General features: G+C 40.1%; 1 protein-coding gene across 1 annotated transcript in view; it reads right to left on the bottom strand.

Moving 5' to 3' along the window:
• The window catches only part of DDAH1 (dimethylarginine dimethylaminohydrolase 1), a 97,598-nt gene that overhangs the window by 25,431 nt on the left and 44,931 nt on the right, over positions 1–27,236 (bottom strand). Inside the window, exons 2-4 of the mRNA XM_048862115.2 lie at positions 3,094–3,193; positions 1,747–1,820; positions 980–1,099 (exon numbers count right to left, since the gene is read on the bottom strand). Coding sequence (XP_048718072.2) covers positions 980–1,099; positions 1,747–1,820; positions 3,094–3,193 — 294 coding nt within the window. The remainder of the gene's footprint in view (positions 1–979; positions 1,100–1,746; positions 1,821–3,093; positions 3,194–27,236) is intronic.

Genomic DNA, 27,236 nt, shown 5'->3' with positions numbered 1-27,236 from the left:
CTTCACTTTACTCTATGATAGCAAGGCAGAATCAGCAATAAATGTTCATGTTAAAAACTTCAAGGCAGAAGGCTTTTTCAGGTTGGTAAGAGTTACTAGTGTCCCCTTTGAGAAAAGGGGCCAGAAATCCAACACTGTCCCTTCTCTCGGGTATTTGGTTTAGCATATTTGCCTGTTTCCTGCTCCTACTGTACTCTGCCCATATCCTAAAGCTACATGTCAGCACAATGTGGAATTATTGAAAGTAGAGCCTGCATCTTCCCTTTCCTTTCAAACCGTCTTCCTTATTTTCTTCATCTCACACCTCCTGGAGAGGGCTGCATGCTCCCAGCTATTCAACTTTCTCTCTTCCATCTCGGAAACTTCACCATCCTCCTTGTTATTTCAGCTCATATCCTTGGGGTTATTTTCCATTCCTCCTTAACCTTCTCTCCTCACATCCAAGCTCTCAATCCTTTTACTTCTCCCCCTGACATTTCTAAAATCTACCCAGTCTTCTCTCCAATTGCTCCCATGTTCCCGCTTAAAAAAAAGAAAAAAAAAAGAAAGAAATCTTATCCTACTGCTCTGACCATATTCACTCCTTCCTCAAATCCTTTCACTGAATTTTATGCATCAAGAGATAAGAATCCAAAGTTAATGAACCTAGACAACTCTTTCCCTGCCTAAGTCTCAACCTTCATTTCCACCTATTCCCCATCCTATGCAACAAACGAACAAAATACATCCCCTATCACCAGATCAAGCTTGTAGAAACTCTGGAAGCTACTTTAGATAATTAAAACTAGATTAGCGTAAAAAACTTTCCCTACATAATTAATGAATAACATTCCCTGCATTTTGCTCATGCGGGATTCTCTGAGGTGTATTTATTTCCCTCTTGTACTGACACTACATCTATTTTAAACTCAGGTGTTCTTGTCTTAAGATAAAAGTAAAATTAGTCACCTATCTCGGGTCATTTTCCTATGCATTTTACCTTGAGGGCTTTTTGTGCAGCTTCAGTCGAACCAATGGCAATCAGGTTTGGTCCAGCCATGCTACAAAAACTCTTCAGATGCAAAAAGTCATAAACAGGGACTGTGGAGACAGCATAATCCTATGTAGAAATGAAGAAGGTGCACAGTAAATACTTTAAATCAGTACCAGTTCCATAACTGCACTGAGTAATTCAATGACACATTTTAGCTCCTCTGTAAATTAACTCATCTGCAGGTCCTGAGGTAAACTGGCTACAGTCAACTGTGACATGCCCCTCTGGGCTGTCTTGTGCATCAAGAAAAAATACAGAACTACTGCAGTTTTCACTACTTGTGCACCTGAAAATAAATCTGTTAAATGTTTAAATATCACTTATATAAAAACCTGTCAGGAACCCAAGTGAAAACACGTTCATGCATATTGTTGAGCTTCTCTAGAGGAGGAATGGGAGGCCTAAGATAGTAGCAAGTAGTAGTGACCTGGCATTACCCTACTTACAGTCTTCGTCCCTCAGAACTGACTTGACTCCACATTTCCTTTGTCCCCTTTTGAAGATCTGTGACTTTGATGGATCTGTTGGCTTCTCTGCCTTTTTGTAATTCAGGCCACTACCTAGGAATCTAAATAGAGATACTTTCGGAGCCTGACTTTAGATACCCATTTCTGAACATTTTGGCTAATGTACTTGGTTCAGTGGGCTGTAGTTTAACCCCTTTGTCTGGCCACAGAAAGCAGAATGTCTTCTTGCAGAACAAGTGTACAAACCTTAAAAGTGTCAGCCAGAATTTCTGCACCACGTTGATTTGTCCGTTTTGACAGACCCACAAAAAATTCCCTGCCTGAAATGAAAACATTGCAAAGAATAGTAAAGACAAAATTAATATTTTTTTTTCATTTGAATGGCTGAAAAATACATGGACACCAACCATATCTAATAATCAGAACACACATATTTTGAGATGGAGATGTAATATAAAGGCCAAATTTGAGATGGAGATGTAATATAAAGTCCTTCACAATTATCAATATGAGACTTAACTGTGGCTAAAAAAAAAGTCTAGTAACAAAACTAACTAGAAATGTAGCTTTTTAAAAAAAATGCAACTTGCAATTGGATGTTGAGTCTAATTAAATTCTTTTTCTGGTGAAGAATGATAATCACTGTAAATTATACACATGAACAGCTCCCTTTCCTTTAAAACTTTACAGTGGTCATAGGATAAATGGAGAGAACAGCTGTGCTGGATTAATAAGTCACCGATTGACCTTCTGTTCCTCTTCTGAGATTTCTCCCATTCTTGGATTTTAAACCTCAGTCATAAAAAGACACAGCTATCTTCAAGGTGCTAAGGAAACAGATACTGGGATCCGTAACATAGTAGAAATGCCTTATTTTTTTGGTTTGCTTAGTCTGAAACAATCTTGTTCCCTTTGTAAGTAAGGCAAGCAACCTGTCTATTGTGATGGTGATCAAAATAAACAGCCTCATTTATCTCAGGCAACGGGCAAATGTATACCCAGCCAATGCGAGAAGATACATAATGGGTTTAACTATGTAAAAATCAGCATCGGTATCTTCCTCTTTGAATTTGTTCATGCATATAACTTGAGTGGCAACACCATTTCTCTTCCACATGACATCTGGCAAGCAAGTCTACTTTCCTCATAAACTACAAATGCACTATCCAGTGTTTACTCAATGAACCAACCACAATTACGTCTGAATGAAGCTTTTATGATTCCCGCAAACAGGTCTGTGCAAACATGGCTGCCAGTAATAAAAAATATGAAATGATGAAAATAACTTGACTGCTGAAAGCCTTTTCTTTATTGGTAAGTAATACTTTACAAGCTAGGTGAATTGATTAAGGCTTAAATACACATGATTTGTATTGTGTCTACTGCTACTTCCATTCTTCGGCATTAGGAAATTTTGCATTCAAAAGACAGCTCTGAAACTAAAGTGCCGTGCTGCCATTTGGTAAGCAAATGACCTAATAAAATCTTTACACTAGTATGAAGTATAATATTTATTAATAGAGATCAGATAGTGTTAAATTTTCCATGCAGTCCAGAAAGAAAACCAAATACAAATTCACTTTAATACTGTACCTGTAAATAAGACATCTCCACCATCTAAGGTTGCATTTTCATCTGTCATCTCTACAATGTTGAGGTTAAGACTTTCCAGCGCTTTCTTCATTGCATCAACCTGTTTAAAGGGAAGTAGTTCAGAATCTCATTTAGGTTCCACCATTAAAAACATTAATCAAATCACAATAGGCATTAGTTTAAATAAAAAAAAGAAAAAAGAAAAAAGAAGGAGTCAGGTAACTGCTAGTAAGACAGAAAGCAGATGTCCGCCATCCCACCAGGTCCTGCCAATCTCAGATCCCAGAATCCCTTCAGGGGGCTCCAAAGCACAGAGGGGTATGTGTGGAAGTGAGTAGCAAGAGTCACTATCTTTTGTGCAGACACTACGAAGAGTTAGAACGTGCCCATTATGCATGTCAGCTCCAGGCCCTCTCCCATGGTAATCCCTCAGCGCTACAAAAAAAGGCTTCCTGTGGCCTGGAGTGAAAGAGCTGGCAGAGAGCTGGCATTCCCTATTTCTGCACCTCCTAGTCACAAAGTTTTCTTGTCAATCACCCATGGAGATGGAGATTCTGACTTGGCCTCTATCTACTAAGGGAAAAGATACAAATCAATCAATTTAGTTTTCTTAAGTATCTGCATCTTTACTGATTATTGATGTCTAATGCCTTGTGTTAATGAACTCTTTACAGAAATACATATTGTGGGCTCAATTCTTCCCTGGGTCTGAGTGCTGCTTAATGACAGGGGAAGCATGGAGCGGAGGTGTCAGAAATCTAGTTATGGTTTCCCCACGCCTGCTCCAAGCTCAGAGCAGCCAAGAGACCGGTCTAACTTACAACACTGGTGCAAAGCACTTTATGCCAGCGGATGGCCAGTATAGTAGAGATCTCCTCCACCATGCCCCTGACATGTTCTTTCTTCCCCAAATATTCTCCCTATGTTGGAGTAGGAGGCAAGAGTGGCTGGTACTGAAGCCATTTCCACTGACTGTACTACAGCCAGCTATCCTACACATAGGCTATCACCAGCTACGCTACAGCCAGGATATCCAGCTACAGCCATCCCCCTTGTGCCACCTGTGCCAAAAGAAGCTTGTAAGTGAAAAATCCATAAAAGGTGAAGATAGGGTTGATAACACGCTACAGGAACTACAGCTAATAGAAAAAAGGAGTTATTCCACAAAGCCCTTATCCTCTTCAACAGAGTATTTGGTATTCAGAGAAGCTTGTTTATTATATTACACTAGCGCAAGTTACCAGCCATTAGGAAATGTGGAAGAGACACTGAGTGTGTCATGAAGTTCTCCGTTTCATTTAGGTCCTGGATCTGCGTAACATGGCAACTTAAACATTTTTAGAAGAAATGAGAGAGTTCCAACATGACTGACACACACATCACAGAAACAGACGTGAACAGGAATGTGCAATATTTAAATTAAACAGAGCGATGATGAGATGTCATGCTGAACAACATCATTTCAAGTATGCTTGGCAAACTATAACAAACCCAGCAGACTCAGTTTGCCGAGTTACAACTGAATACAAATAAGGAAATGCTCTGTTTTTGCAGTGTTGTTGAAGCTGTATTGGTCCCAGGATATTAGAGAGGCAAGATGGGTGATAAAAGATATCAAATATATTACCTCACCCACCTTGTCTGTACATTTTTGCAAATCTGATAGTCTCACAATTTCAAGAACTTTACAGAAAACAAATACTAGAACACAGCAAATACAATCTCATCTTTTTTCTAAAGCTCGTGTGAAGCAAGCTGTTGGACCTACATCTAAGAAGACGACCCTCTAATTCCCATGCAGTTCAACTGTACTGGCTATTCAAAATTTACATCTAGTTACATTCCTCCAGTATCATGTGACAGTAGGTAACACACTGGCCCCTTCTTGGGTCCTACCAAACTACAATCAGCACAGGATCCAAGGCAGAGGGGTGATCCCTCATGTAAGTTACAGCAGCCTCAGCGCTGTTGTAACCTGTGTTCAAGCTACCATGGCTCCAAAGGGGTTGTTCTGGCGGTTGGGAATAGCCAGAGGTGCTTCAGCCACACCCACTCTTCCCTGACCATTATCCCTACGTCAGGGCTGTGACGTAGAGTGGCACAGAGCTGCTCTACAGCAAACAGGGATTCTCCCTTATATTTGGGGATGGAGTTGGGGGATGCCAGTTATGATGCATTTGTGGCCACACTGGGCCACCAGACCTGTACTGTAACACAGATGTGGGCCTAGTGGCCTTTTAGATATAAAGGACTGAGAACCTCTGCACATGGAACTCCACTGAGTTTACTGGGAATTCCATGCACTTAGGGCAGAAGGCTCAGACCCAGAAACTGGAACTTGTCTTGTGCACACATTAACACATCTATTCTGACCTATCTTCAGATTAACCTCAGAGATATTTCAGGCTGAAATGCTGCACGTAAAAAGGTCTCCAGCCACGAGCAGTGGGGTTTTTTTGTTTAGCTAGTTTAAGATTTAGTGTGAGATGTGTACCTGCTTCAAACACAGTGCTTAATATTCCTCAGTCTTCTATGACTTTTAAATATAAAGGAAGGGTTGGATCCTTGTGGTATTTTTAAAATAAATGTAAAACAGGTGGGTTAATGTTCAAAATTTGGCTATTAAGCAAGGACTGTAATTTGTTTCATAACTTCCATGCACACTGCTACAATGGCCATGTGCCACTGATTGATACTGAATTTCTTTCTTTGCCTCTACAGCATGGAGGTCTTTTCGATGTAGGCATAATGTGCAGAAGGGGAACGGGCACAAATGAAGAAGCTTGTTATAGGTGAAACAGCAGGTGTGGCATTATTTAAGATACAGAATACACCACCACATGGATCTGGAACATAAGCTAGAGTGAAACAGACCAACTAACTTGTGACTCCGTGCAATGCTACCCTGGCACAAGAATAGAAGCTCACAAGAACTCAAGTCACAGGCAGGGAGAGTGACTAAATATACACATAGCATGGGATTACAGAAGGCAGGACATCAAACTTCCAATCCTCCCACCCCCACAGCCTGTTCTGTGGTTACACATTTATAGTTAGTCTGCTGTCTCAATTAACTTCCAAAAAACTATAACAAACAAAAAACCATCAAGTTTCTACATGGAGACACTGGCCTTGCTGAATTGGGGCGGGGCACAGACACTCTCAAAGCAGTGTTCATTCTGGAAATTGAACAAAGTAGGTTCCATAAGAAATAGAGCATCAAGGTCTGGGTCACCAAATTCTGCTACATCCTGGGACACGTGTCCTCCCCCCAAGTATGCAGCCGCCTTTCACCCTCTCATTTCTTTGGTACCTCTCCTTTCCTTCATTCTTCACTCCCAAGTTCCTGCACTCCAAGGTTTTTCTGTCCTTGTTCTTCACCTCTGCTATCACTTCTTGCTGGTTTCCTTCCTTCTGGCTCATTACTTCCCTCCCGCCCCCACCACTCCCTGTATCTTTGACCACATTCCTCCACACATCCTCTTTCATTCCTACACAAATGCAGCAGGTCTTCAAGCTTCTCTCTTGGGTTGTTTAAGGGCTAGTTCTGTTTTCAGGGCTTTTTGTCACGGCAAGCAGCCATGCATTTTGGCTGCCTCTGTTCTACAGTAACATGCAAAACCGAGAGGCAAGACATAGTTCTGTTAATGGAAACTTCACAAAAGAAGAGGTCCTGCCCCTCCCCTCCTCCCCCCAATATTTAATCTTGGGTTTGGAGTTTTGTTTTGTTTTTAAAAGCATTCCCATACAAACAGGGCCACCTCTATCTTTCATAGGGCTCAGTGCAAAAATAGGAGGCAACACATACCTGCTTCCACCCATAATCATGTCCACCTACCTTGGGCCCTGCAGAGCAGCCTTCTATATTCCATCCCTGAAAAATTAGTTAACTGCTCCTCCCTGCCTAATCAATCAATCAAATCTGGGGTTCTGGAGACCACTCCTATTAATCCAGAGAGCCAGGAGGTGGAGTCAAAGGGCAACTTTCCAAGAACAGAGCATTAGAGGGCAATTAAGGAACTCTATACCTGTTGGCACCAGAATCAGACAGGACTGCAGGCAAGAAATTACATAATCAGACAATTAGCAATCCGTGTGATTGGCAGAAAGTGTTGAATGTGGTTGCATAGAGGCAAATGTTATCACAGATTGCATAGATCCAGAGCTGTCACTACACATCAACTCAAGCGAAGACACTACCATTACAAATAATAAATTTTGACATCTATCTACATGTTACAGAGTGATCTGAAGACAAATTCCAGACCTGTGGTGCTTGAGTGTTGGATACAGATTTCCATAGTTTTGCGTAAATGTGGCTTGGGCGGAATCCAGATCCGTGCAAGTTAATGACAGGTTTGTTTGCTTTTTGCCTTTTGTTGTTAGGCCTATTCTGAAGGGCGCTATTGCAGAAGAAGAGGATTAGTAAGCAACATCCAGATACATATATTGGGCCTTTTCAAGTGATAAGATGACCTTCACGTACTGGGTCCACTCCATCTTTGTCCAAGACTGCCGCAAGGTGAACTAGCCATTTAAGGAGACTGGGTTGCAGCTTATGTTTAATCCACCTCCTCAGACAGAAAGAATATGTACAAGGGTATCACATTCTGGGGTGCAATCCAGATCAGTGAAGGGTTGTGTCACCACCTGCCCCGCAACCCTGGGTGCCTCACAATGCTCTGGTGATATACTCCCAACCTGGGCCACTCACAAATAACATGCAGGTCACATCCTCAAATGTCTGTGTATAGCTGTAGCCCTGGTCCTGCTGCTCTGACCCCAGTAGCCTGTCAGCAACACTCCAGCCACACTCTGGCTTCTACAAGCCTTGGTTACTACTTGCAGAGTGATCCCAACATGCTCCCAGCCCAGAATTTTCCCCAAACATGTGTTTTGCACTGCCCAGCCCTGGGCAGTGCAGATATTAAAGGTCTGTTGCCCCTATAAGGAATTAATATTCAACAGTCTGCTACTGTAACTAGAGTTACCAACAGGTCAGTTTAAACACAGCACTGGATTTGTTTAGATTAAAAAATAAAACAAGATAGGATTTTAACTGAATTGAAGTGTCAGGTATTAAAGGCAGAAAGGGTTACAAGACAAAAAGATTAAACAACTTCTAATAGCTAAAATTTAACAAGCTAGAATTGTTCAAGGTAAAATCTGTACCACATGTTCCCAGCAACATGGCTAACCAACTTCTCAGGTCAGGATAACTCCCCCCAAAGGGAAAGGGCTGGTTCCTTTGTCGCGCGCGTGTGTGAGAGAGAATATTTGCCCCTCACTTTTATAACCCAGTCACCCTTTGAAGTGGATTCTTCGGAAGGTTACTCCTCAAATCAAAGTTTATTCAAATAGTACAAATGGTGACCTGGAGGTGATGAAGTTGGCTCCATGCTCCTCCTTCTCACCTGTGCTTGCTGCAATGCAGATTTGCCTGATCTCCTGCCATTTCCCTCCCCCCTGCCATTTCAAGGATCCCATTTACTACTTGTATGTAAATCTGAGAGGCATATCATGTTGCTACCTACATTTCACCATGATATTGTTCACCAGCAAGTTATTAGTTTTCAAATGATACCACACAAGGCATATTTTATACAAAGATTATTAAAAGGGTGCAAATCTGGGGTGCTTTCAGTCACAAAGGGTCACATGACAGACAGAGCATATGACTCAGAACCAGACTTGTTGAGAGGTAAGGGACAGGGCATGGGCACTAAGGGAAGACACTCCAGGAAGCAGCAAGTTGTCTAAGTTGCTCCACAGAGATTCTCAGTAGTTCCCGGGCTGAGGGCTTGGGGAGGCCAAGCCTGCACGAAGCAAGAGTCAGCTAAGAAGGCTGGAGGGACAGCAAACTTGTTAGAAGGAAAGCCTCAGTAGAGACAGGACTAAGAACTCTGCACCAAGAGCTTTGAGCCAGCTAGGAAGGCTGGATGGAAGATCTGTGTTTCTAACTTGGTAACTAAACCAGATTCCCCAAAGGGAAGGATTATTGAGAAAAGAAACTCACAGACTGAAGTTTCATTAACTGGAGAAGAAGGAGAAAGAGCCAAACAGCAGGGCCTGAAGCCAGATGCCAGGAGAAGATATTTCTGTGATTAGAGTACTCAAGATACCACAATGATGTAAGGTACCTACAAGTATTAAGCAAGTGATTCAGAGCCAGCAACCACTGCCCCAGGAATGGCTAGTGTTGGTTGGGAAGCGGGCACAGCCAAGACATCTGGAGGATGCATTGACTCAACTCATTCCAAAGTGATCTCCTATTGTGCCCCAACTGTAATTGAAGGCTGCCTTTTCCAAGTGGGATGCCTGTAGAACACCATAGGCCTTTCCCTGGAGTGCAACCTTCACAGGTAGGGCGGAGGAGGGGGTTATAGTTTGAACCTCCTGTGCTGGTAAGAATGGTCAGGCCAGTTTGCACTAGGGTGCTATTAAATAAAGCTCCTAGCTAATGAGAATATCTGAAAGTAAATACTGACTCTCGATCTGCTACTTGAGCCAGATGTATGTTTTAATTACCACATGCTGATTACAACTTAACCATCAGGCTGTGGCAGAGGCACTGTGCCATGTGTCTTAATTTAGTTTATAAGGACAGCTGCTTAGACATTAAAAAAATTAGAACTAGAAGCTGAAACAGTAGAAAGCCAGCATATTTCATTTTCCTCATGATTGTTCCAGCCTCCAGCAGTATATGCCCAAAGATGGTTTTTCTATGCGACAGTCTGGTACCAGCTTGGCTCATTTTGTATTTGCAGAGATCTTAAAAGCCATTACTGCCCTATAGAAATTTTCTCTGGATCTTTTCATATATATAAGCCAATGGCTATTTTTAAATGCACTTTTTAGGTTTCTAAACATCCAGTATCAAAAGTCCTATACAGTCATCTCTGTATTTGAAGTACTGCTCATGAACTGAGGGCCTACATACACCTGGAACATGACAAGTTACATCTCCTGGATAACATGCCGAACACGTCCCATACTATGGTTCACCAAAATATCCATATAACGCATTCAATACAGAGTCAGAAATCAAGACAGTGGGAAAAACTGAAAGAATGAGGAAAAAGGGGTGAAATTGGTAACCAGGGGAATCAACATTTTTCACCAAACGTATTCCTGAAAAGTCAGGTTCTCAAGAGGAATTTCTTGTGTGGTAAAAAGAACAGGAGGACTTGTGGCACCTCAGAGACTAACACATTTATTTGAGCATAACCTTTTGTGAGCTACAGCTCACTTCATTGGATGCATTCCGATGAAGTGAGCTGTAGCTCACGAAAGCTTATGCTCAAATAAATGTGTTAGTCTCCGAGGTGCCACAAGTCCTCCTTTTCTTTTTGTGGATACAGACTAACGCGGCTGCTACTCTGAAACTTGTGTGGTAAAATAACCCAGGTTTACATTAACATGATCAAAACAGTATTCTCAATGGATTAAATAGTCTTGAACAGTTTCTCCAGTGTACTGAGTACAATAAACAAGGTTTTCATTGCACAGCAGACATACATGCTTTTCACAAGTGAATGTAATGCTCAGGAAAGATGCCAAAATTGACAGCCCTGGAAACGAAAATCCTCTTTGTAGCCCCACGGTAACTTTGAAAGCATCTTCATGCTGTGATGCCCATGCATGTCAACCCTGACCTGGAAGTTTTCATGCCCACTGAGTCTTTGGTTTTTCAGCCAAAGGTACCACCTGTGGTGATGTTTAGCTATCCAATAAGTGGATAAGTATTGTGTTCTCAGCCTGGGACCCAGTGCATTTAGTCATAAAACCATCTTCAAATCATGATGGATTAGTCACTTCTCAAGAGAGCTCCTGCACAAGAGGAGCAGGGTTGTTACAGAACAGATAGAATCTGTAACAAACATGTTATCTGTCCTTCATTAGTTATCAACAGCAAAAAATAAACAAATGGCAAAGATGCAGTATGATGATGCTTTGCCCCTCATTTCCCCCTCCAAAACAGTTTTGGTTTCTATTTTTAAAACAGAGAGTTGTGTTTTTCTGAAATGCAAAATTTTCAAAACAGAATAGTTCTAGTATTTAATAACCATGAAAGCAAAAAGTTACAGGTCAAACTTTGTTTTATGAATAAAGCACCAAAAATTCTGTTTACTTCAGGATAGAGCTGAATAGAAGTTTGCTGGACAAAGTCCTCCTCATAAGACAATTCTGAAATGCACAAACATTTGTGGAAATGAATTCAATAATAAATACAAGCACATTCAATATAAAACAGGTCCATTGCTTGCTTCCACCATACTACCCAAGAGGAAAGGCTGACTTTCCTCAACCCATCTCCCTTCCATGAAGACTATGTCCTCAGAATTTTGACAGGCAAAACAAAAAAAACCCCAAACCCCACTCATCTTTATCATTTTTAAGTTTTCTGTGTCATTATACGTCAGCTTTAGATTTGATGTAATACAATACTAGGCTTTTATAACTATACCAATTAGTACATCAAGTGGCTGAATGTTAAAGCTTTTATGCTTTCTGTAGTGATTTTTTTTTCTAAGTACATTCCTACTGCGAGATGGAATGTATCCAATCCATAATAAATCTGGTTGAGAGACAGTGGACTTCAGCCAGCTCAGTTTCAAGGAAAAAGGACAACAAACATGTCTGACATTTATCAAAATCTAATTTCCTCACCCCCTGCACTTTAAAAATGGAACCCATTACACTCCAGATAGATGGGCTTTATCAATTACTGTAACTGATATATACAGATCCCTTGCTTCTTTACATTCACATTTAAAGTACATTAAATGGATGCAATTTCTTTACAAATTATTTATTGGTATTCTGTTTTCTAGCCATGTTCAAACAAACCTTTTCAAAATAAGAAGAGAAGTGAGGAATTGAAGGGAGGAGGGAAATGGTCACTGGCACTATTTTTGAAAATCCAACGAAGAGAATAAATAATGATCAATTGTGAGATAGGCCTGAACCCAAACACTCAACGTTCTAGGAGAAATCTGGATCCAGATCTGAACTTTATGTAGTGAGCCACCCCTGTGTACAGGAGGATTACTTTGCACTTGGGGTGAAATTCATCCCTGTACAGAGCGGCCAGCCCGAGGGCTAGGCACCACTTAAACTCTGAAGTACCACTCTGCAGGAGGATAACATTATCTTTGAAGAATACTTTAGCAAGAACCTACTGCTGCACAACTGCTGGGGAAAAACTATTGAAGTTTTCCTGCCTCTCCAGTAAGGCCTATGGTGTCAAAACAAACCAACGCTGAAGAGAGGTTCATTACGGGCGCCTCACACCGAACGTGCACAGTGACAGATGTTACTGGTTCTCAAATGAATTTTTGCTGTGGCTGTGCACGCGGCCCCAGCAAATTCACGGTGGCCACAGTTTTGACAGTTAAAATATTATGCTAGTGACACTCTAGTCACATGGATATTTGGAAGAGAGTTATGAAAATAAAATAATAAATCTTTGCAATGTAAAGAACAATTATTAACAGTATCACCTTGGGCTTGGGCTTCTGCTGCAGACAGCATGACAGTGGCCATGCCAGGGAGCTTGGGGGCTGGGAGGAGGAGAGTGTTACTATAATAGTATTAATATTGTTACACAACGATCATAGGGAGAACTATTTTCAATTCTATAGCACACTTTATCAGAAAATCTTAAAGCTCTGCCAATGTAGGAAAACATTCCCAGTTTACTATTTTTACGCTTTGGCAAAGATTAGAGATTCACACAAGGTCACACAGCGTGTCAGCTGCAGAGCTGGGAATACCTGCAGATCTCCCACATCAGACCTCAGCTCTCACCAATGATTTGTTAAGTGATGACAGTGTGTTTGGCCCTGTACAAAACTCAGTCCCTGTCAAAGGGAACATACAGTTTAAGAGCCACTAAACTACATTCTCTCCCTAAATCTAATTCTCAGCTGTGGTAGATTAGCGTTATTGGGCCTGATCCTCCACTCCATTGCACCTTGTATTGCCATTTACAGCTCTGTAAGACAAGTGTCACACTTTCACTATGCAAAGGTTAAGGTACGGTATCTCTGAAGTGACAGCTTTTTCTGGAGCCATTAGCTCTTTGCTTACAAAGTGTTCTTTCAGCAAGCCTCTGAGAGAAATTTATAATAAGTGGTTATGGACAAAACAGGGGTTTGAGGGAGGATGGATTCTGGTTTTGCAAAACTAAATAGTATGTGTGTAAGTGTGTGTGTGTAAGCGTGTGTAAGAGTCTGATCCAGTTCCCATTTTATCTGAATCTGCTCAGTTTGAAGACTAAAGGGTTTTCCCCTCTCTTCCTGATAAAGGTTCGATGTTAGGTCACTGACATTTCAAAGCAAACCACGCAACACAGAATAGTTTGGGTTTTTGAAAAACCCTCGTGGTTGTTTTTCTGGACACACTAGCAGTGGTTTGGATAGATGCCCTATTTTATAAGGATCTCTTTAGTTGAGGGGGAAATGGGAAGGTTTCAGCTACACCTCTCCCCTGGGTCCATCAAGGACAGCCATTTATTTCAGGAGGACATTTGGACATAGTGATATCTTATTCCTTTTGTCCTAACTCAGTTATAAGATCTAAAATGGCAACTCTTCAGACAGGCCATGCTGCAATACCATGTACAAGTGTAATCATATGTTACTCACGTTCCAAGTAACATGGCTAGACACTGTGTACCTGGGAAATCCCCTACCAGTCACATCAAAGACTGATCCTTAAATCACCCAGCACCCACTCAAGCCAGATTATTCAAGTATCAGTATATAATCACTACATATGGATAATCCAAGGGGCCAAGTCATGTCATGCAGCAACACTAGGAAGAAACATTTCAGAAGTTTTTCTGAGCTCTTTCACTGTTGCTCTGTGTGACCCTAAGAGCATCCCAAAGCCAGAGGACCGGGGTCTCCCCGGTATCTAGCAATGGGTTTCAGCTGGCCTGACCAACTAAGCGTACCCTACTCACTGTTGTCATAATCTGTATCTAAAAAGGTGTCCCATAAGGTATCATATGTGAACTGCTGACATGCTAGTCATTAATATTATTATGTGGTGTATATACATGTGATATATGAAAAGCTATAAATATGTGCTGAAGATACGTCCTCAAAATGTGTTTGGCAAGCAAAGCTGAAGTTGCCCCACCCTTGACAAAGGAACATGATCCTGCCTGCCTGAACGGGTCTCCAATTCAAACTGAGAAAGGGGAGACAATGAAAGTAGCTTTACACAGAAGGTACACAAAGCCATCACACGAGCAAGTGGGGGGAGATAGCCTCTTAACAGCAGGAGACAACAATTAATGTGGCATCAGCTCCCTGTGGACATAGCAAGCTGAGCCTGACTGAAAACATAAGCAGAGAGAAAAAAGCCATTTTGGCGTCCTTTGTCTGAGAAGTCAAAGAAACCAAGCACTTTGAGCTCCATGTGGTGGATCCTGGCCAGCAATGCTGGAAGAATAACTGGTGAGAAAAACTTCTTTGAACAAAAGACTCCAGTTTGTTGAGTTTTATTCTGAAAAGCATATTTTTACTTTTGTTTGCAACCATTTTTATCCTTATACTTTGTATCACTTAAATCTATGTCCTTTTGTTAATAAACTTGTTTTACTTTTACCACAAACCAACTCAGTGCTTTGACTTAAGGGGAGGATTTGTCAACTCCAGTTAAATTAAGAAGCTGTTGTGTACTCTCTTAAAAGAAGCAGCAAACTTAATAGGTTTTGTTGGTGCTACAACAAGAAGGGCGAAGCACTGCAGAGCTGGATATTTTCGGGGGGGGGGGGGGGAGAACTCGGGGCTGGAATGGTTATTGAGGTCGCATTAGAAGAACCAACGGGATGGTGGAAGTCAGGGTGTGAGCAGCATGCTTTGTATGCTGGCTGTTGGTGTCACGGCTGTAAGCCACAGCAGCTCAGCTGCTAAGGGGACCCAGAGTTGCCATGCACAGTCCCAGGTTCTCCCATACAACTGGTGGTGACACTGAGCCACAGTACTAGCCTGATCGGTCATGTCCAAGCTCCGTGATGTGCTAAACACAACTATCTGGTATCCTGCAGTTTGTGCCAGTACCTGCCGTCAAATGACGGCTGGTGTGTTCGTTGTTTCTTTACAGCATCACTAACACTAGCATTTATCAGGATCAAGAAGTTCCATCTTTTCTTTCTGAGAAGGACAATGCACATTCCTGATCCAGCAGGAAGATATGGGCTACGCATTCAGTAGAACACAAAATGCACTGAGCTTAACTAAGACCATTTCTAATAGCACAAACATGGTCATGGGCACTGGATATCCTGGTACTCTTTCCAAGTGGAGATCTGACCGTGCATGTGGCCTATGAGGGCTTGGTAACAAGAGACTCTGTTAAGTGAACTGATGCACATACTCACAGAGCGCATGCTGCCCACTAAAGCTGGGCAACAATGGAGTAGAGGAGCTACTGAAGGAGAACGTAGCCAGTAGGGAGAAGGATGGACAGAAACACCTGGGGGTAGCAGAAAGTGGTAGATGCTAAGCTCCATCATGGCAGAGCTCCACTTTTGCAAAGCTTAACAACTCCACAGGAGATAAATGTGGCTGCCAGGCAGAGCTACTGAGCTGCACAAGAAAAGTGCTCCAGTCTGGTGGTTCCAAGAGCCCAAGTGGCAGTCTCCACTCCCAGATCTCCCAGTGCTACATCCCAAGTGCAATCTATATTCTCCCAATGTCTTTCTGCCATGCAACCACTAAGCCTCAGTAAAACAGCTCATCTTAGAAGTCAATGCATGCCCCTCTCATCCCAGTCTGATGAAACTCAGGACAGCTGCTGGATGAGCTGGCAACAGCTGCAAAGTGACTATGTGCTATGGATATTGTGGTATAAGAGACAATTAATTCACCATTTTGTAAGAGAGACACTTTGGGGCTCCATGATCATGCTATATCCAGGGCTCTGTTCACAATGTTAACACAGGATACATTTAGTACTTCAATGTTACAGCTACAATAAACAAGATACCTTGAGCAAATTCAGTGGAATGACGACACATGAAACATACCACAAGAGGATGGTGAGGATTTAAACAGAACAGTCCTTTAAAGTTATTGTTGCAAATGAAGAGAATAATTCTTAATTTGGATTTGTACATGCACTAAAGATAACAAAACCAGCTACTCATACACTCTGGGTGTCTTTTACACACATTTTTATTTAAGTTAAGATCCAAACATAACTGATGTGCAGCAGTGCAATTTAATATAACTCACTATCAGCAACCCAAACAAACAATTTCAAATCCCCCTTCCCCTCCAATAATTCCCAACAATCATCATTTAGAAAAATCCATTTCCCACAAAATGTGGGGTTAAGTAACAAATCTACTCTGTACAAAAAGTTAGGCTGAAAACTCAACCAGTAAGTAGAGGCAATTTTGAGAACACTGTGTTAAGTCAGTTGTATAGTGTTTACAAAATAACAAACGCTTTAAAAATTTAAGATTTAAATTCACAAGACTTTTTTTTCCCCTCAAGATGTACCAAAGTGGAATCAAGTTAGAAAGCTAGAGAAAAGTTTTGTTTGCATAACTACATTGTTACAAAATACCAGTAAAAATTTTGCCAGATAAAAATGAATGAAATTTAAACCTTAAAAAAGCATGCTGATACTTTTCTGCTTACAATTACAAAATGATCAATTGTTAAATGTTGGACAGAGAAACATTCTATTCTGTCTGGATATGCATGATGGGCCAAGAATGCACCTGGATAAGCCAACCATTCATTATCTTTGAGATACCCAATATCTCATAATACCCAGAGTGGCTGCCAGCTCCTTGTCCACTATTGACCACACGCCATGTGCCCCATTTTACAACTGAAAAGTATTTAAAATTCATGAATCTTGTTGAAAGCTCAACTGTCACATTCTACTCATTCCAAAGCGTATGGGAAAAGAGAACAGAATGGACATTTCAACTGGAGCTATTATTGCTCCTGAATAACCAATATTCCATTAAATTGCTAATAAACCCACTTGAAGATAAGTTGATCACAATCAAACCATGGAGTAGCATTCCTTTCCTTTAACACAGAGTTGTCAGATTTCACTCTGTACAGTACAACTGTTTGTGCCATTTGTTCAAAACTTGACACAGCACATTCAAGAGGTACTCAATCCAAAGTAATCTAGCTACTCTATTCTAAAGAAGCTGAAAGATCTTTGGCAAGGATTATAGTTAACATCTTTTAAAAGTACAAATATACAGTATCTCCAAGCAAAGCTATGTTAGACAAGTTAAAAATGATTGGAGATCAACAGGCATATTCATTTTGATATGGTTTTCAGAAGGGGATTCACAGACTGAAGCAAGCAGTAAACGTTAGCATTCATGACTAGACAGAACATTTTTTTCCCGGCAGTAGGCAAGTTTGGACATGTTTGAATCTTCATCTGGGTTCAACACACTAATCTCCAAAAAGCTTCACTTACTCTAACAAAATACAAAGACTTAAACAGTGTTTTTTTTAATTTATTTTATTTTATAAAGATTTAATTATATTAAATTCCTTGTACCTGTTAATAATGGTCATTGATTTGATGACCACTGTCGGCCTCTGATCTTCTTTGTGTACATATACAATGCTGCCATTTTGCCAGTCTACAATAGGGCTCGAATATTAAATTTTAAAGTAGCACTGAAAAGCATTTCAAACTGCAATATTTGTCAAATGGAGTTAGTAACTCTTACTTTACACAGATCTATTGTCTATTGCTTAAATATGCTCCCAACATACTGAGGTGTTTGAAAGCACTACTGGAGAGTTCATCCCGTTTACCAGCAGTTTTAAAGAGGCAAGAAAATCTCAGGGACCTGCTTAAATAATTAATTGTGGTGTATTTCTGGCCTGAGTTTCTAATAAGCTATGAAAGACAGGTAGGTTACCGATTCTGAGAACGAGCATGACAAAACATATTCCTCCAATATGTTTTGTTATCTAACATTGGCTTTTCCCTTTCAGCGAAGTGTAATGTTTTTCCTGATCATTTCTGAAAAGAATGACAGAAGTGTTTGAACATACTATACGGTATAAGAACCTGCATAGAACAGAATAGTTCCAGCAGTAGAGCCATTGATCAAATTTCATTGGTTAGTTACAGTCCAGGTAAAATCGGGTTCATCAGACAAGGGTTTTTCTTGCTGCACCCACAAAGTTTGTATTTCGGCAAATCTCTTCACCAGTAAAGAGAGAGAAGCTGTTCCTCCCTGTATTTCAACTATACATTTATTATTAACTTACTTAATCAGCCCCAGATAACGTAACTCTTGGTTTCAGACAGGTCAAAGACGACATCAAATGCAAGGCACATTTCAGCAAGTGATCACAAATGCAGCAAAAATGACATGGTGAAAGAAAAATTAAACACGAGTTCAAGAGCAATAACGATCATTATCGAGTATGTTCAGTTAGTTGTGCGAGTGCAGTGTGAAAGGTCTCTGTGTAAGGAGCAGTTTGAGATATTCCAGTCATCAGGAGAGGAAAAGAAAAACCCTTCTCTTCTCCTTACAGAGATTTAAATCTCTGTGTGTATGGGTGTGTATTATGGATTCTTCAATATTTGAGAAACTAAAGAATCCTCTCCGCTCTTAATGTAGGCAAAACCCTTGGTGTCATTTTGGGTATTGCAAATCTACTTGACCACCCAAGGCCTTTTTCCCTTCTGCCAGCCATACAGTTCTCAACTGTGACATACAACCTGTGTCTTGACATCTGTTGCAGTCACACCCTTTGTGGTTCAGTTTGTCTCCTACAAATAGCACGCTAACATAGCGCCTCTTGTCATTTTCATGCCGTTTGACATAATGCTGCAACACACAATCCACTAGAGTGGCAGGCATTATTTCCCAAAAAATCCTCTGCGTTCTTTCCTCTACTGATAAAGGATGTTTTGGTGCACGTGTTAACAAATGGGATCATGTGACGGATGCATGGGATGCCAGTGCAATTGTAACAACACCCCCTGCAGGGACTGCACCTGGGACCTCTCAAACTATTCTCCATGGTCTGAGCTACAAGACCAAGTCTACTTGCTAGGAGGCAGTACAAGACTCAAACATCTGCCTGTGGTCTAAACACTAGAGGGAGCCAAGAGCCACACTGTGTTAGCATGAGTTATGCAGTGCTGATGTGGTGGAGGGGCCTTCAGGAGAAATGGTTGCTCAGGCAATATATTATGCAGGCTAAATACCTATATGCACTCTTCCCCATTTTTTTGACCCTTACACTCGGCCCAAATACTGAGGTTCCATCTGAATGAAGTATGGGTATTTGGTGGCGGGGACATAATGGAGTTGTGATGTTGGGTTTTTAAAAAGCCCTTACATATACAAACCAACAATGAAGCAGTCAAAAACCAATGAGTTATGGTACAAGTAAACCAGAAGTCATTTATTTAACAAACTGGCCAGTACCAAGCTAGGTTTAACAAGCTGAATATGTCAAATTATGACTTAATATAATATGGTATGTTCATTTTTAATGAATTTTTAGCTTTTACAGACATCTGCAGTGCACATGAGCTGAGGCAAGGTCATTCTACAAGTCATTCTTCTCCAAATATCACTCCTCCTTCAACCAACAGTGGTTCAGAAGAGCCAAACTTGGAAGTGGCTAGTTTTACATGAATGTCCCAACTTGCAATAATATTAAAAGGAAAGAGGTGTGTACTCAGATTTAGACAACACATGGAAAAAAATACAGCAATTCTGTATGTAGACAGACATTTTTAACAAGTGGAAAGCTTGGCATATACAGTGCCGTCTTCTTAAAATTAACCAAATATTCAGACAGTTGCTCACAACACTGGCAAGTCTACAGCAACAGCTTTGAGAGAGGACTTCTATTTTTCCCTTGTAGCTGCAACAAGATGTATGCTAATATAGACAGAGTGACAACAAGCAATAGTGACACTTAAGTAATGCAGAATTTAACTAGAAGTCATCTTAGGCGGCTCTTTCCACTGTTTAGAATTTCTCTAACTCTTTTACTCTTTTGTGAGTTTTCTAGAATTACATAGAAATAAGGTGCAAGAGTTCACTTTAGAAGATTTGTCTTCTACATTTTAAACTGTATACGCTTATAGGGGATATTTCAAAACCAGTACATAAGCCATATTACAAAACCAGATAACTCACATTTAGAGACAACACTGCTCACCTGAGACAATCCCTTTAACTTTTAGCAAACCATAAGTCTGACTGAAAAGTATATACCTGAGCTTACATCTTGAACGGACTCGAGAATCATCAATCCCAAATATCTCCAAGTACCCACTGTATCTATAGTGATGGCTGAGTAAACAAAAACAAAATACTGTATGCAGAAGGAAGTTAAATAGCCTGTTGCTTGCGGTTAATAAACCTCACTTATGACAACGTTCAGTACTCCATGGCAAAATGGCAGTGAACCCAAAACGGGGGTTGAAAAACAAACTTTCCTCCCCTAGGAGGGATCATGAAATAGACCTAAAGATGAATATCCCAAAGATAGTGGAATTACTGGAAAGCATGGAAAGGAAAAAAAGGTAGGTAAAGGGCAAGCGTCTTTTGCACTAAAGAAATCTCTTACCTCAAATACACACAAGAAAAACTACCTCAAACAGGAGTAGCAGCCGTGTTAGTCTGTATTCGCAAAAAGAAAAGGAGTACTTGTGGCACCTTAGAGACTAACCAATTTATTTGAGCATAAGCTTTTGTGAGCTTCAGCATCCGGTGAAGTGAGCTGTAGCTCACGAAAACTTACGCTCAAATAAATTGGTTAGTCTCTAAGGTGCCACAAGTACTCCTTTTCTTTTTACCTCAAATACTGGCAAGAAAAACTAAAGCCTGGGAGAATGGTAGGCTTCTTGTTTTGTCCTCCCCTCAATCTATAGCTCTAGTTTAGATATCTGGAAATAGCGAGCAACCAAGAAAAGGGTTGCTACATTTCAGAAATTCTCTTGCAATGACATTTCACTCAAAAAAAATCAAAACGGGAAAGCTCAGAAGGTCAGTGTTCTGAGCCTAAGCAGCCTTTTGTACTAATTCCAGAATAGACGGAAACCATTCTATAAGAAAATTATCAAAAGGATGCAGTTTTAAGTTGTCCATCTCCTATTTACGTCACTGCACATTTTATTTCATGTGTTGGGAATTCACAACTGTGTGTGACTAACTTTTAGCCAAAAATCCAGCATATACATGGCACATGTTTTACTGTATATAACTAAGTACAATAAGGTTGTCCTGTAGTTTGATCTCATGCTTAAACACATACAATTGTTTCAAGAGGAAGAGAAACAATTATATGTTACCATTATATTGCTTATGCATGAAGCGTATCTGGGAAGTACTAAAAGTCTAGTTAATGTGAACTTGGTCAATGTTACTGTTAGTCAAGTTTAACCCCCAACAGATGCGTTCTCTAGATAAGAGAGCATTCTAAAAAGCTCTGATCTGTGTGATAGGACTGAGAAATATCTGCAAAGCAGTAGTTAAAGGAATTCCCTTAGAGCTTTCCTATGCTTTAATTGGGTTGAATTCCTAAACATTTCAGTGCATTCAAAGCATATTTATACAAAAATCCAAACAATCTCTGCAACATAGCTAGATACATGGAGAGTCAGAAAAGATACACTACACTGACACAGATTACCTTTAACATCAGGTGACAGCCAGGTGAGAAAGGTGCAAGTTTAAAATTAGGGCCGTCAAGCGATTAAAAAAATTAATTGCAATTAATCGTGCTGTTAAACAATAATAGAATATCATTTATTTAAATATTTTTGGATGAGTTCTACATTTTCAAATATGACAGGTTTCAGAGTAACAGCCGTGTTAGTCTGTATTCGCAAAAAGAAATGCGTACTTGTGGCACCTTAGAGACTAACCAATTTATTTGAGCATGAGCTCATGCTCATGCTCAAATAAATTGGTTAGTCTCTAAGATGCCACAAGTACTCCTTTTCTATTTTCAAATATATTGATTTAAATTACAACACAGAATACAAAGTGTACAGTGCTCAATTTATATTGATTTGATTACAAGTATTTTCCCTGTAAAAAACCCCAAAATAAATAGTATTTTTCAATTCACCTAATACAAGTACTGTAGTGAAATCTCTATCGTGAAAGTTGAACTTACAAATGTAGAATTATGTACAGGAAAAACTGCATTCAAAAATAAAACAATGTAAAACTTCAGAGCCTACAAGTCCACTCAGTCCTACTTCTTGTTCAGCCAATTGCTCAGACAAGACAAGTTTGTTTATATTTGCAGGAGATAATGCTGCTTTTTTTTTTACATCATCTGAAAGTGAGAATAGGCATTCTCATGACACTGCTGTAGCTGGCATTGCAAGGTATTTACATGCCAGATGCTCTAAAGATTCATATGTCCCTTCATGCTTCAACCACCATTCCAGGGGACATGCATCCATGCTGATGATGGGTTCTGTTCGATAACAATCCAAAGTAGTGTAGACTGACGCATGTTCATTTTCATTATCTGAGTCAGATGTCACCAACAGAAGGTTGATTTTTCTTTTTTGGTGGTTTGGGTTCTGTAGTTTCTGCACCAGAGTGTTGCTCTTTTAAGACTTCTGAAAGCATGCGCCACACCTCATCTCTCTCAGATTTTGGAAGGCACTTCAGATTCTTAAACCTTGGATCGAGTGCTGTAGCTATCTTTAGGAATCTCACACTGGTACCTTCTTTGCATTTTGTCAAACCTGCTGTGAAAGCGTTCTTAAAATGAACATGTGCTGGGTCATCATCTGAGACTGCTGTAACAGCAATATATGGCAGAATGCGGGGAAAACAGAGCAGGGGACGTACAATTCTCCCCCAAGGAGTTCAGTCACAAATTTAATTAACGCATTTTTTTTTTTAAACAACCATCATCAGCATGGAAGCATGTCCTCTGGAATGGTGGCCGAAGCATGAAGGGGCATACGAATATTTAGAACATTTGGCATGTAAATACCTTGCAATGCCAGCTACAGAAGTGCCATGCAAATCCCTGTTCTCACTTTCTGGTGACATTGTAAATAAGAAGGCGGCAGCATTATCTCCTATAAATTGCACTTTCACAACAAAGATTGCACTACAGTACATGTATGAAGTGAACTGGAAAATACTATTTCTTTTATCATTTTTATAGTGCAAATATACATAATATACACTTTGATTTCAATTACAACACAGAATACAGTATATGAAAATGTAAAAAAACATCCAAAAAATTGAATAAATTTCAATTGGTATTCTATTGTTTAACAGTGTGATTATAACTGAGATTAATCACAATTAATGTTTTTGAGTTGATCGTGTTAACTGTGATTAATTGACAGCCCTATTTAAAATCCCAGAGCACAAGATTAGAGTACCACAAAGACCAACCATTTTTCAGACATAAGTCACTTAAACACTTATATAATTTTAATTGGTAGGAAAACTGTTTTAAAACTGAAATTTAGATTGCTATCTCAAATGGCAGTGCTGTTTTAACCATCTGCAACACTTGTCAACATAAGTCTGATAATCTTTGTTAGGAGTGTTTTTAATTGTAGCTGTGATTCTGGTAAGTCAAACCCAAAGGTAGGAATTAAACTCCATATCCAAGAGTGATGCATTGCTCCCATAGTTACCTACAGGAGAGAGAGCATGAAATCCTGACCCACTGAAATCAATAGCAAGACTCCCACTAACTTTACTGGGGTCAGTATTTCACTCAGAAATGTCAATTTACATTTTGATAGAGTAATCTAAATTTAAGCATTCCTTAAATTAAATGTTTTAATTTGCCAGCAAATGCCTCCCAGTACAGGCCACTGACAAGTCAAATCTGGCTCCAAAAAATTATCTTTTACAAACCTGAGACCAATACATATTTCGATGAAACTAAGAGGTGAGAGAGAGAGAGAGAGAGAGAGAGAGTCTGTCTGCAATTTTTGCACCTTGAACAGGGTTTTGCTACTGCATGACCACCTGAAAATGGAATAGTAGAACTGGACTAAACACAAAAGAGAAAAAGCTTATTTTTATTGCACAGGCTTAGAAAAAAGTTTTAAAACAAAAAACCCAAACAAATGCCACACACACCAAACAAGACAAACAAACAAACCCACCCCACTTTAACCAAAACAATTTTAGTAAGAAAGATATGTATTAACGATAGGATTTCTAACTGGATAACTTTTCTTTGACAGGTTTCAGAGTAACAGCCATGTTAGTCTGTACTCGCAAAAAGAACAGGAGGACTTGTGGCACCTTAGAGACTGACCAATTTATTTGAGCATAAGCTTTTGTGAGCTACAGCTAACTTAAGAGATATTATTTTATAAAGTAAACTCTCTCCTCCTTTTGTTGACAATTAAAGTTTACTGTGTGTTTTTGGAGAAGACTATAACTAACCACACAAAGAAAAAGTGAGTGTAAATCCTACTACTTGTTCTTGTAAACAGTTTTCCCGTACCCAAAAGGCTTAGGAGAGTTTAACATCTAGCCTAACTTGTTTCTAAATTAGTTATTTCTACAGGATTTTTAAATGCTCTTTAAAAATACTGTTCTGAATGGAAGGGTTCTCCAAAGCAGTTTATATTGACTAAGCAAAGCCAAAGCATGCATCCGATGAAGTGAGCCGTAGCTCACGAAAGCTTATGCTCAAATAAATCTGTTAGTCTCTAAGGTGCTACAAGTCCTCCTTTTCTTTTTGCAAAGCCAATTAGGAAGCTCAGAGATATACTGCATTGTGACAACTGAATTCAGTGATCTACATTTCTTAAATGCACATCCTGTATCTCATGATGCCACCCACAAAAGCTTATGCTCCAATACGTCTGTCAGTCAATAAGGTGCCACAGGACTCTCTGCTGCTTTTACACTCAATATTTTGTTACATGCAGAACTCTTCATAGCATTGCTGTCAGTTTACACTCTAGAATGTCTTAGCTTTGTCTTTCCTTACCAGATCTGTTTGCCATCAGACTGCCATCCACAACTGCTTTCAAAAAGCAGTTCCTTGACAATCTTTTCAACAGATTCACTGTTTAAGATTCCACCTGTGTCACAGAAGACCTGTTTAAGCCATAGAGCAAATAACAGAGTAACTGACAGACAGAATGCAATAGAAGTCCATTTTCCAGACTCCTGTGGGAATAAAGAGCATGTCTGCTGAAACCATATCCAAGAGTCAATGATACTGTAGACCAAAGTATTACTTTGTAGTCAACCTAATAGCTTTTCCTTTCCCAGTATTTTACTATACCCATCTTAACCACAATGTACAAAATAAGAAATATTGTGATTTACAGAACTACACAAAATGGAAACTATATATTATACCAAATGCCTACCAAGATCATCCAGCACATGCAACTAACTTAACATACCACTGCTTCAAGACTTCACTCCAAAGGGGAATGTTCTTATAAAGTCTAGACCCCTATGTTGGGTGTCAAATTCTAGGTCAGGTGCAAAGTGAGCTTTATACTAGGAGGACTCATTTGTGAAGAAATTAAATCCAGTGTTTTCTGCATTTTTGCTACTGAGATCTGAACAAAGTATTTCTCCCTAGCTCATTTTATGCATCACTGATGCAGTCCTGGAGGATCACTCAGATTCCCCTGGGGTCATTCTCTCTCCGTGTGAGGAACACTGCACAAGATCCCCTCTGGAATCAGTCAGTGCCACCAACTGGCCGGGGGGAAAGGGGGGTCACTGCCAAACAACATGAAGCACTTTATTCCAGGGTTGAAAGAGCTCTCTCGGCAGCCCCTCTAGTGCAGGCAGGGCTCAATCTTGCAAAGGGTTGAACTGTCCAGCCCCTATACACCCAAGGACTTCACTATATGCTTAGCTTTAAGCGTGTGAGTAGTCCCATTGGAATGAAGCACCTGGGAGAGAATCTCCAGTGTGCCCCAGGCTCTCCAGCATGGCAGTTCAGATCACATTCCACAGGCCAGTGGGATGGCTCTTAAGCAATAAGTGCATTTTCCACAAACATTGTGGTGGACACCCCCACCCTGAAAGCCCCACACCCTTAAGCCTTGTAATTCATTCTTTATCTAGACAAATCAATTTCATTTCCCCCATATCTGTCCCCAGCCTGTTGAAGCCAGTGTATTACACAATGGATTTTGTACCTCCTTAGCATACTGAACATGCTATTCAAAGGACACCTATAGCAACTGGTACAACTACCAAAACCAGACCAAACCCCAGAAGGTCTGTAGGTCTACACTAGAAAAGTGCTCATCTTAGGAAGTGGTGCTGGAAACTTGAAGAATATTTACTGCCACATGCTTTAAGATGTTAGGGCACTGTTTTTAAAACTTCCCCTGTAAGATGGTGTATTGTTGTGTGCTTTTCAGGATTAATGCCAATCAACATTGGTTTATGGAGAATAGATTTGATCAAATTTACAATCTCATCAAAAGAGATTCAAAATTTAATTGATAAAAGTCTTAATGTTGATGCACTACACTTAGACTTTTGTAAAGCATTTGACTTGGTACCAAACGACATGTTGATTAAGAAACCAGAACAATACAAAACCAAAATGGCACACATTACATAGATTATAAAGTGGAGAACAGATAAATCTCAAAACATAACTCATCAAGTGGGTGTGTTTCAAGTGGAGTCTAGTAGAGATCAGTTCTTGGCCCTACACTATTTCACATTTTTATCAGTGCCTGGAAGAAAACAAAATTAAAAGGTTTGCAGATAACACAAAGACTGGAGGAGTGGTAAGTAATTAAAGTAAAATAATCTGGACTGCTTGGTAAATTAGGCTCAAACACACATTATGGGTTTAAATACAATGTCATTCATCCAGGAACAAAGAGGATGAGAGACTATCCTGGGAAGCAGACTCTGAAAAAGACTTGGGGGGTCATGGTGGATAATCAGCTGTCCTTGAACTCCTGGTGAGACCCTGCGGTCAAAAGTCTAATGCAACGTTTTGACATATAAATGGGGCAATTTTGAGTAGGAAGGTACTATTATCTCTGCATTTGGCATTGTTGTGACTGCTGCTGGAATACTGTGTCTAGTTCTGGCAACCACAATTCAAGAAGGATGTTGATAAACTGGAGAGGGTTCAGAGAAGAGCCATAAGCAT

Source organism: Caretta caretta, chromosome 8 (assembly GCF_965140235.1).
Source record: "Caretta caretta isolate rCarCar2 chromosome 8, rCarCar1.hap1, whole genome shotgun sequence".
In the NCBI taxonomy this organism is placed as follows: domain Eukaryota; kingdom Metazoa; phylum Chordata; order Testudines; family Cheloniidae; genus Caretta; species Caretta caretta.
This window is presented reverse-complemented; position numbering and strand designations above follow the sequence as displayed.